The sequence below is a fragment of the Saccharomycodes ludwigii genome, chromosome II (genome assembly GCF_020623625.1).
Source record: "Saccharomycodes ludwigii strain NBRC 1722 chromosome II, whole genome shotgun sequence".
Lineage (NCBI taxonomy): Eukaryota > Fungi > Ascomycota > Saccharomycetes > Saccharomycodales > Saccharomycodaceae > Saccharomycodes > Saccharomycodes ludwigii.
Window position 1 is genome coordinate 812,351 of NC_060201.1, and position 11,401 is coordinate 823,751.

The 11,401-nt window shown below is 29.6% G+C and overlaps 7 protein-coding genes and 1 non-coding gene across 8 annotated transcripts; 2 read left to right on the top strand and 6 right to left on the bottom strand.

Annotated features, from left to right (window-relative positions):
* Nucleotides 1-116: 116 nt before the first annotated feature.
* On the top strand, nt 117-1,328 carry RRP8 (25S rRNA (adenine645-N1)-methyltransferase; the record flags this gene model as incomplete). Its single annotated transcript, XM_046080468.1, has 1 exon — nt 117-1,328. The coding sequence occupies one exon, from the start codon at nt 117-119 to the stop codon at nt 1,326-1,328; it is 1,212 nt and encodes a 403-aa protein (XP_045935796.1).
* A 240-nt stretch (nt 1,329-1,568) lies between these two features.
* Nucleotides 1,569-2,195, bottom strand: TVP23 (Tvp23p; the record flags this gene model as incomplete). Its single annotated transcript, XM_046080469.1, has 1 exon — nt 1,569-2,195. One exon carries the CDS (start codon nt 2,193-2,195, stop codon nt 1,569-1,571), a length of 627 nt encoding a protein of 208 aa, XP_045935797.1.
* A 445-nt stretch (nt 2,196-2,640) lies between these two features.
* On the bottom strand, nt 2,641-4,653 carry AFR1 (Afr1p; the record flags this gene model as incomplete). The annotated part of the gene is made up of 1 exon (XM_046080470.1): nt 2,641-4,653. One exon carries the CDS (start codon nt 4,651-4,653, stop codon nt 2,641-2,643), a length of 2,013 nt encoding a protein of 670 aa, XP_045935798.1.
* A 532-nt stretch (nt 4,654-5,185) lies between these two features.
* Nucleotides 5,186-5,554, bottom strand: BUR6 (negative cofactor 2 transcription regulator complex subunit BUR6; the record flags this gene model as incomplete). Its single annotated transcript, XM_046080471.1, has 1 exon — nt 5,186-5,554. The coding sequence occupies one exon, from the start codon at nt 5,552-5,554 to the stop codon at nt 5,186-5,188; it is 369 nt and encodes a 122-aa protein (XP_045935799.1).
* A 435-nt stretch (nt 5,555-5,989) lies between these two features.
* On the bottom strand, nt 5,990-6,235 carry SSS1 (translocon subunit SSS1; the record flags this gene model as incomplete). Its single annotated transcript, XM_046080472.1, has 1 exon — nt 5,990-6,235. The coding sequence occupies one exon, from the start codon at nt 6,233-6,235 to the stop codon at nt 5,990-5,992; it is 246 nt and encodes an 81-aa protein (XP_045935800.1).
* A 1,892-nt stretch (nt 6,236-8,127) lies between these two features.
* SCDLUD_001651 lies at nt 8,128-8,257 on the top strand. Its single transcript has 2 exons — nt 8,128-8,164; nt 8,221-8,257. It is a non-coding gene; the product is annotated as a tRNA-Trp (tRNA).
* A 204-nt stretch (nt 8,258-8,461) lies between these two features.
* RRP1 (Rrp1p) lies at nt 8,462-9,271 on the bottom strand (the record flags this gene model as incomplete). Its single annotated transcript, XM_046080473.1, has 1 exon — nt 8,462-9,271. One exon carries the CDS (start codon nt 9,269-9,271, stop codon nt 8,462-8,464), a length of 810 nt encoding a protein of 269 aa, XP_045935801.1.
* Nucleotides 9,272-9,669: 398 nt separating this feature from the next.
* SLU7 (mRNA splicing protein SLU7) lies at nt 9,670-10,548 on the bottom strand (the record flags this gene model as incomplete). Its single annotated transcript, XM_046080474.1, has 1 exon — nt 9,670-10,548. One exon carries the CDS (start codon nt 10,546-10,548, stop codon nt 9,670-9,672), a length of 879 nt encoding a protein of 292 aa, XP_045935802.1.
* Between the last annotated feature and the right edge of the window lie 853 nt (nt 10,549-11,401).

Here is an 11,401-nt window from a genome sequence, read left to right on the forward strand (position 1 = left end):
ATTATTACATGAAATTGAACATTAAAGCTTAAAAAAAAAAAAAAAAAAAAAGTTAAAACCTTACTTGTACTATTAAAAGCAACAGTAATACCATTCTTCATTATCAAATACGAAATATGTCATTGTTCAAGGTTGATGGCTGGGATTTGAAAACAAATAAGATCGCCTTTGATAAAGTTAAGAAGAATAAAAAGGTCAAGACTAATAATAAAGAAATTAAGCACCAGGATACTACCAAACATTTGAAAAACGATATACAACAAAAGTATACAGAAAAACAGAAATTTAACAACAAAATAACCGAAAATAATGACAATAACTCTATCGATAAAGATTCTGAAGCTACTCAGAAAAACAATACATTAACAACTAATAAAGTTAGAAAGCCTTCTGCTTCTTCCAACCTAAATAACAATAGAAATGGCAACGCTCTTAATGAGCAAAAAAAAAAGGAATTAACACCGTTACAAAAGAAAATGTTGGCTAAGCTAAGTGGTTCAAGGTTTAGATGGATTAATGAAAAATTATATACGATTAACTCAAATGATGCCTTGACTTTGATTGCTGACCAACCGGAATTATTTGACGAGTATCACGAAGGCTTTAGATCACAAGTTGAATCTTGGCCTGAAAATCCAGTTGATTCCTTTGTTTCCACAATCATAAATAAAGGTACAAAAAGACCGATCAACGCACCAGGTGGATTGCCAGGTATAATAGAAGAGAAACCTAAGGGGAAAAAGGGGAAAAAAGTGGTTATAGCCGATATGGGATGTGGCGAGGCCATTTTATCCTTAAAAGTTGGAGACTATTTTAAAAAGTTTAACAAAAAAAACAAAAATGGTAGAAAACAAATTGAAGTACATAGTTTTGATTTAAAGAAAATTAATGATAGAATTACCGTTGCGGATATTAGAAATGTTCCCTTACCTGATGGTTCGTGTAGTATTGTCATATTTTGTCTATCCTTGATGAGTACAAATTTCTTAGATTTTATTAAAGAAGCATATAGAATACTGTGTCCTCGTGGTGAATTATGGATATCTGAAATTAAATCCAGATTTGGGGACACAAAGGGTGATGAATTTGGAGAAAGTTTGAAACTATTTGGATTTTTCCACAAAGCAACTGATGACACCAACAAAATGTTTACCAAATTTGAATTTTTTAAACCCAGTGATGAGATCTTACAAGAACGTAAAGAAAAATTGGAAAGAAAACAAAAGTTTATTGAAGTCGAAACCGCTAAAGATGACTTGGATAAGAAAAGAAAAACTACCCCTGAGGGGAAATGGCTACTAAAACCGTGTATTTATAAAAGACGTTAGATCTCTTCTCCTTTATATATACATTTATAATTGTTTTTTTTTTTTTTTTTTTTTTTTTTTTTTAATATTAAAAAAAAAAAAAAATAATGGTTACATATGTATATATTTTGCTTTTTTTTTTGTTTTAATAATATACAAGTTACATATTAGTTTGAAGTTGTGGAATCACAATAAATAGTGTATATAAAAAGGTCTCCACCACCCCCCTTTCTCCCTTCTTTAACACAAAAATATATTTAATTATTGTCTTTGAAACAAGGTGGTAAAGGCTGAAGTACTAATACCATTTCCAGCAGCACCAAATCTACTGAAAATGTTTGTGACGGTGTTGGACAAATTCACAATGCCATCAAACACACCAGAAGCGTTTGTGGAATTTGGATTAAATTTCCAACAAGTTCTAAATCCATAACAATTCCAAAAATTCAACACAATACCAATTACAACTAATACCAAATAAAATATTTCGAATTTTAAAAAACAAATAAAACTTAAAACACACCACGTACCAAAAGAAGCATATAAACCCAGCCAAAATAATTTATCATCAATAGGATTGATTACTGTGGTTGCTGTAGTTTCTGGGTATTGTTTATAACTTTCTATATTAAATGGTGGAGACTTTGTATCATCATACCACCATCTTAATTGAACCAACTTTCTTCCGCTTATATTTTTAGTATAATAGAAATCTAGACTTAATAATAGTACGACTGTTATAAACTGTGTGGTAAAGGATTGATGAAATAAGAACCCGCCTACAAAATAAAAAAACAACGGTAATACCTTGAATAACAAGTGTAATACGGTAGTTATTGGATGTGCAGACTTTAATATGGTATTATAAAAATTCTTTATGTGTTCCATGGTTTCCTGTGGGGCTGAATTGAATAGTGTCTTGGTCAAATTTATTAATAGTTTTTGTATGATTTATGTGTGTTAATGTTAATAGTAATATGTTTTTTTTTTTTTTTCTTCTTTTTGGTGGTTTTTCTTCAAAAATTGTCCCGATAATAATTGTTAGTTAACCAGTCGAAAAAAGCTAAGGGGTGGGGGGAGGGTATCTATATATATAATCCAGATTTCCGAAAAACGTAGTCCGAGACATGTTCATTATCCAATTTTATTTTTTTTTTTAAATAATATTAAACTTTTTTCATTATATGTTAAATAATATTGATATAATTTATATAATCATTATTAAAAATGGCCATGTTACTAAAAATAAAAATAAAAATAAAAATAAAATTTATATTGTCCCAAGTTGTATAATTCACGCCTAACATATTATCGCAATTCTTACTATTACTGTTTATAATAAAAAGTGAGTGTTCGTAACACTATCTTTATGAACCATCATCTCATAATTCTTAAAGCTATTTAAATCATATTTCAATGTAGCAATATTATTCATTTTTAACACGTCATTAACACCGTAAAAATTACTATTTTTACGTTCGTATTCTGTCGATGAAAAAGTGTCGCATATAACTACACTGGCGGAGAAGCTAATTGTCTTGTTTTTTCCGGGAGTAATTTTATCCTCCATTGGATTATAGTCTAGATTATGATCGTTAGTATTATTACCAGAAATAAAAGCCCCGACGCATTCTGACATATTTGGTATCTTTTCTTTAACTACTGATACCTCATCTTTATATTCACCTCTGGTTACAACATTATTGTACCTAATATTAACGTTGTCCGATGTAATTTCGTTGGCATATGTCCTTCTTAACTGTTGTATATGCACAAAATCTTGTAAGAGTCTGGCAACAAACTCATTAAATAAAGTTTCTTCATCTTTTTCAGGTGTGATTACGACGGTTTCGTTTGTTAATTCTTCATTTTCTTCTACTGAACCACACAAAGAATCCGAGCTATTATTTGTAGCAGCAATAACGCCATTCTCTTCCTCACCAATAATAAATGGTATAAATTCATTCTTAGAATCTAAAGTACCTATATTTTTGTTATTAGTTTGGGCATAGTCTGCATTTAATATTTCAAATAATGAATCAACATCTAGCAAGCCATCGGTAGGTTTATCATTTGGATTCAAATTTGTATCCTTTGTTGGAGTGCCAGCGCTGATAGTGGCAGAAGAAGTGGAGTGCAAAAAAGTGTCATGCTTTAAAGTTGCAACGTTATCAGATATATTTAGCTCTTCTAATGAAGGTAGTATAAATTTATCTTTAATTTCATTTTTATTATCGGATTGGCCATCTGTGCTGGTGGCAGTTTTAGAAATATTTCCACCATCGATTACCGTATTTTTAGACACAACAGGTATTAATGTACTGGTTTTTTTTTTATCAATTTTGCTGCTTGAATTTCTTGCTGAAAATTTTTTAAATATTTTCTTGAACCCAAATCTTTTACTACCAGAGGTGGCATGCTTTAAAGTATTTATCTTTTTTCCCTCTCCAGTAGAAGTGTTAGAAGTATTGGCAGTGCCAGCAGTCGAGGATAGATCACAAGTGCTGTCGGGAGTGCGTGTTTCTTTGGTAGAAACACTATTTGTGCTTATAACACTACTAATATCGCTCCTGCTGGTGTCACTAGTAATAGATATTGAAGTAGGTATACAATCTTTAGAACCTGTAGTTACAGAGGATGGATTGTTAGGATCAACAGCATGCTTACTAGTGCCACTGTTATCAAAAACTTTGTCGTTGTGGGTTCTTGGTGTGTAAATTTCATCATTTGCAAATTTAAATTGCCGCATCATCATCATTTTCTGTTGTTTTTTCCTATTAATCAGAAAAAGTTCCAAGGCATTATGTGGGATGTTGCGCATTTGATGATTTAACTGGTTGAATTGTGAAATTGTGGCAACAACTGGCATATGAAATTTTATAGGTTTATTAATATTACTATAGCTACGGTTATGGTAGTTGTTGTTGTTATTATTGTTTGTATAGTGATTAAAATTCATCATACTTTGACTACCACTGTGATATGACATTCTATTAGGATTATTATACTGCTGTTGATTTGGTGACGTCCTTCTGAGACCTGGAACATTGTTGGAAACATATGGGCTTACGGAAACTTCATTTTTTATATTATTAGCAGTTAAACTTCTGTAATGTCTGTAATTAGTGGTAGTAGTGGTAGTATTATTATTATTATTAGAAACAGATGGAGTAAGAAAAGTATTAACAGGAACGTGATTAAAATTGTGTGGCACAGTTGTCATTGAAGTTGACAAATCATTTAATTCCAAATTATATAATAAATTATATTGACTTTTCCTTCTTCTATTCATAGCAAGTGTTTTATTAGTGTTGCTATTTTGAGCGGTCAAAATATAATTATTCATTATTGGATAGATAATGACAGCAATGAACGATAAGTAACAGCTCCAGAAGATGATTATGTCTTTTATTTATGGGAAGTGTGTTATTAATACATAAGATAGTAGGTTTAACATTATTAGTAGTATATAATAAATAGGAAAAGGTAAACAATGAAAGACTTAATTATGTTCTTATGATTTGATAAAGTATTTTCTATATTTATGTGAGATCATTTAAAGTGATAATAATAGTACAATTATAAGCCTTGTTTGGTTAATTACTGGTAATATTTTTAGTGGGAAAAATAAAATAAAATAAAATAAAAAGAATCACGGACCTTGTCAAAAGATGTTAGAAAAGCGTGCAGAAGATATATGAGAATAAGGGAACGTGAAGGAAACAAAAAGTAAAACTTTAAGGTTGCGTTTAACAATAAAAAAAAACAAAAAAAAATGTATTAAAATAAAACATGAAACAAAAATAAAAAGGATCTAGACGTATTTTTAAATGATGAGTAAGATAACATATATACAAAAAAAAAAATGATTTATTTAATCAGGCAGTAACCTCATCCTCTTTCCCTTCTTCATCCTGGCCGCATATGCTTTCCCTTAAAAAGTCAAATCTATCATCCTCTAATATAGTCTTTTTCATTATCTCAGGACTTATCCTTTTAACACCTAGTTCATTAGCAACACCCATGCTTTTATAGACTAATAATGCTATAAAGAATTCTAATGATCTACCACAAACCACGGGCGTGGCACTTGATACTTTACCTATATCCTCATCACTCTGCATTATTTTTTTAATTTTTGCAGGTGGAAAGTGCGTTTTTATCTTGGTAAATATATCATTTAGATCATCTTTTGGGGGTTGTTGTGGTGGAATTGCCACTTGTTCACTTTTCGTTTCTGATTCCATTGTTATTTGGTGTGTCACTTTACACGGGGCTTGTTTTGTTTCCTCTTCGCTTTCTTTTTTTTCTTTCCAATTTAATTTAATTTTCTTCTCTTTTTTTAATGTATATTTCAAATTCTCTTAAGCTCTTTTTATATATACACGTTGTGCTTTTACCAATTATAAAATCAATCAACCAACAATTCTTACGTGCTTTCCTTTCTGCGTGTCAATACACACCAAAAAGTAAACAATACAATAATAATAAGGAAAAAATGAAGAAGAAAAATCTTGTTTTATACACGCGTTTCTGAGAAATACAACGCGTTTCAAAGATAATGTTCGGGTAAATCCCCTCCTCTCCGCTCGGAAACTAACAAACAAGGTGTTGAAAAATTTGTCGGAATCTTATGAAATATATTAAAAGCGTATACATATTATAAATATACTAAAACACAATTATACAATTAAATAACGAATTGGAATGTGAATCAATTTAATAGCATACCCAATAATACCAATACCGACAAAACCAATACCTACAGCTCTAATAATTTTCATATATTCCTTTTGGTTTGGCTTCTTACATTTACTAATAAATGATACACCTTCTTTAACAAATTCTAATGGGGCTTCCCCAGAAACAATCTTTTCAACATTGGTATTGTTGTTACCTGCACTTGCGGATGATGTAGATTTAGCCATTGTATAGTGTGTGTGTATATATATATAAGGAGGATAAACTTGGTGTATTTTTGGTATACCTTAAATCTTTTTTATATGTATCTATCTATGCAATGTTATATATTTATATATATATATATAGTGCGTGAACGCTTGAAAAAAAAAGAAGAAGAAGAAAATATACAAGATTTTCTATCCACAGCAAATTTATTTATCTTTTAAATGGCAACAACGATTACACGGGGGAAAAAAAACAAAAAAAAAAACAAAAAAAGAAAAAAATTAAAAAAATTAAAAACACCCATACACCAAAACAAAAACAAAAAGAACAAGCTGTCCTCCGTTGAAATAAATAAATATTATCACAATCCATTTCTATTGCCAACTTATATAATAGCCATGTTATCAATACTTTAGTTATAGCCTCTTTTTTTATCAAACTTTCTTTGGCAACACGTTTTTATATAATATCCTGCAACAGCAAGGTGGTGGGAAACTATTATGCAGTACATCTTTATGTTATATCGTAGAGAGAAAATATTATTAATCTGATATAGATAAACTATCTTGCTTTTCTTTTATACATCCCTATCCATTATTTTGACACAATAAAATGGCTGATTTCCTATAACCTCGTATTTAAGAATAGAATAAACCATCTCTTTATATATGTTCCATTTTTTATCCTACTTTTCTTGACATATCACTATCATAAAAAGAAAGTTTCTATAATAATTATTCTTTCTATATTTTATACAAACTTATCGAGATAATGGAGGGTGACTAAACTTAATCGTTGTATTAACCCGTGTTACGAAATAGAATTCTGTTTAGCATAATTCTTACAAAATATACCAACTTTGGAAAAAATATGAAAAGTCCGAAAAGTATAGAAAAGAATAATGCAAACTACAGATGGAAAAAAAAAAAAAAAAGGGTGAAAAGGATTCATATATAAAGATATGATTTATTTAGAAACGTGTATATTATGAAATTAATTCGAAATATATAAGTTATAGTTTTATTACTTAAAAGTATATTAAATATCAGGCAACAAATTATTACATCTATCTTGATGTGAGTGGTGAAATATTAAAATCAATTTACTTATCATGCCTCACAATATACTCCTTCTGTGACATTGTTTATGTTACAAGGTAAACCCTATAACAAGATAAATCACGTATTAATAACCGTAAAAAGACTTGTACGAGGATGTTGTGTCTAATAGTAATTATTCCAGCAAAGCTAATATTGTTGTACCACCACGGTATCAAAGTTAACAATGGCGCATTGAAAAGCTAATGCTATGCGCTGTCCTAATTATGGTAAAAGTTGTCAGGTCGACAACAGGAAACAGGGGTATATAAAGCCAACATCTCACTAAAGAGTTTTGGATTTAGTAAATATATTGTCCTTGCTTGTGTAAGCTAGTTTAGAACTTAAGTAATTATATATTATATATAGGTGATATATAATAACGAGAAAAGATCGATTTAGAACTAGTCTAATCACATAATATCTTTAGTTGAGTCCACCTTGCAACAATTTCTATCGTAAGCGTAACTCAGGATTAGTCGTAATAATTACGGGCTCGGATTATGGTAATTAATTTCTTGTTCTATTTCGGTCTTTACATATAATAATAATATATAATAAAGATTTATTTAAAACTATAACTTAAATACTTTTGATGAATAACTTGATAATAAATCATCTCTTTATATATGATTTATTTTCACATTTATATTTGACGTTCATATTAATCTTTTCCAACATTTCGTTGTTGTTCCTTAGGCGGCATCTTGGTTACGGTGTTTTCCTGTAAAAGTAATTTCCATTACGGAGATTTCCTGTATGTTGGTTGTAATATATGTTTACTTGGTTTCATATTACGACAATTTCAACGAATTGAAGCGGTGGCTCAATGGTAGAGCTTTCGACTCCAGTGTAATTAATTGGTTTCGGCCTTTAACAAATACCATTATTATGGCATTGAAAAGTGCAATCGAAGGGTTGCAGGTTCAATTCCTGTCCGTTTCAGTTTTTTTGTTTTTGTAATATTTATTTTTTTTTTTTTTTTTTTTTTTTTGGATTTGAAATGCTCTGGGAATCTTCTTCAATAGTCCGTGCCAGAACCAACTATCACATTTTACAGCGATACAAACTAATAATAATAATAATAATAATATATATAGCATAGTTATACAATTATCTCATACACTAGAAACATGCGGAATATGATAATTAGAAACCATTCCATTCCTCTTCCTCATTTTCATCCTGTTCAGTTGTCGTTTCCGTTTTCTGTAAATGTTGATTTATGACATTCCATTCTAACAAGGTTTCGTTTTCTAAAATGTCCTCCTTAATTTTCTTCCTCAATACTTTACTGTTCAAGACATTATCATATAATTTCTGGAAAATATCAACCATTTTAGAAACACAACTTGCATTAATAATTTTTTGGTCAATCTGTTTTCTTTTTTCGTTTTCTTCATCATCACTTTCTTCCTCCTCTTTTTCAAATACTCTTTCCCATTCGTCAACAAAAATATCAATTATATGCATTGGAATGCCAGTATAAACACGTTTATCACCACTTAATGGAAACTTCATTAAAACTTTCTCCAAGTATTTAGAAACTAATTCAGAATCGTAACTACATTTATCCAAAAACAACAATTGGTTATAAAAACAACGTCTTATCAATAATAAATATTTATCTATTCTATGATGATCAATAGTATACCACTCTAATAATATCACTTTCCAAAAAGATTTGCTGAATCTGATAAACCCTTCAACATTTGGCTTGTTATTTTGAGACAAAAATATCAAATGCAATTCACCTAATTTATCGGCTAATCTTTGTTGTGGTCTTGGTTTATCACAAAACCACATACTATAATACAATCCTTTCCAGATTTTATCATAATCTTTTTGTTTTAAATGCGATAACTGTAAATATTTCTGTAGACTTTCTAAAGCTTTATCCCTTGTTGGCTTATTATTAGAAGCCAATTTTTTCACTAATGAACTGTTTTCAATGGACATGGTCTGTGTGAGATAATAATTTCTTTCTTTTTCTCTTTCCTTTTTTTTTTTTTCCAAGATTGTCGGTCTATTAATGCAGTTTCTATTTTGAAAAAGTATGTTTTATAGAAAGAATATGAGTTATTAATATTTTCATCTTTTTTTAAATTGGGGGTAATAAAAATAAGCAAAGCAGTGTGTTAATATATTGACAGTGTAATATAAAAAAAAAGAAAAAGAAAAAAGAAAAAGAAAAAAAAAAAGAAAAAGAAAAAAAAAAAAAGAAACGTGAAACAAAAAACAAGTACTAAAAGTTTAGTACCAACAAAAAAAATTAATATATATACAAATTCCCAATCATAACCAATGAAAAATAATAATTTAAATATCAACTGTTTTTCTTAATCTAAATAAGTTTGTTATTTGTATTTATCTATAACTTTATCTATCAACTGTTTTTGGTCACTTCCATTAGGCTCACTAGTAGGTCTAACAGCTTCATAATATTTCAAGTCCCGTTTCTGCTTTTTATCATCATCTTTGTTCTTCTTCGATAGTAAATACTCATATTTAGTTGGATTAGCTATTAACACCTTTTCTTGAATATTATGATCAAAATTCTTTCTTCTATTATTCTTCCATCTGGTATCCCCATTAGGAGCAGTACCACTGGTGTTCGCTGTTCCTTCTTCTTGCTGAATTAATTTTAATTTATTTTGTAATTTAGTGAATTCTAAACCTTCTCCATCGACATTTCTATAATAAAAATTATTCTTGGTGTTAATAACACCCTTTGTCTCATCCTTATACAATCTTGACTTAGGGTCATATTTAGTAACACCTTCCTCACCATCTTCGCCTATGGTTAAATACACCGCTTTGTCTTCTCTTAATCTTACACTGGTATACGTCTTGTTATCGTCTTGGTTTTTATCCTTATTTTGTAAATAAATTGAAATATCCTGTGGGGTTAAACCCAATAGCATTAATTCGCATTCTTCATCCGTATCCAAATCGGTGCCAACATCCGAGTTATTTTCAGTGTTAAGATTTTGAGTATATCTTTCTAATACTTTGGCATAGTCCTTCCCCTTATATCCAAACCATCTATCTCTCTTTGAATCATAATTGTTGTCGTTACGCACTAATATGTTGAGGCTTTTCTCATCTATCTGTTTACTTGCTAACACAGCATTTTTAAGATTATTATTATCGTCAATTTTTTTTTTTTCCTCTTGGATAGTGGAATATCTAAACAATCTTTCCTCAAATGGCCCACAGCACCGCATGTATCGCATCGTATAAGATTCCTATTTCTCTTATTGGTATTACGCGTAGTTGTAGTGGAAAGTGGAATAAATTCATCTTTTATACCATAGCCCATATGGGCCTTGTCATTCCTTTGGGAAGATATCTTTAATACTTGATCTTTGGAGTTTGTACTCCTATGGTGAAGCAATAAATCAGTATTGTTATGATCAGTTTCAACTTTACTTTCTCTATAATACCATGGCTGGTCTGTTATAAATCTTACCACGGAAGCAGTAGGTTTTGTATTAGTAGAGTTTTTATGATTGTTGTTCTTGGTGGTAGTACCATTATTCCTTCTCCTATCTGACATAATGGTTGGTTGATTTGTCTTTTTCCATCTATTTTATAAAACTCTTTTTTATATTTTAGATAACAAGGAAAGTGAAAAAGCATTTAAGCAATGCGAAAAATAAAAATAAAATGGAAAAAAAAAAAAAAAAAAAAAAAAAAAAAAATTAATTCACGTGCTACAAAAAATGTACGTCACTAACTACGTAAATGATTTATTATCACATTCCACCCCCTTCCGTCGTATGATATGATATCATTTTCATATTATACATTTTGTCTTTTTGTCTTTTTTTTTCTGTTATAAAAATAATTCTCATCTGCAGCTTTCAATATAAATCACTTTTGCATATTTACAGGCTTATCTTTACAAGCTTATCTTTACAAACTTATCCTTACAAGCTTATCCTTACAAACTTATCCTTAAAACCCTATTCTTACAATAAAAAGAAAAATTAAAATTAAAAAACAAAATTAAAAGGCAGCAGCAGGTACTAATCCATAAAGCTGTGCCTTTTTTTTTTTTTTACCACCAAGTATATCAAAGATAAT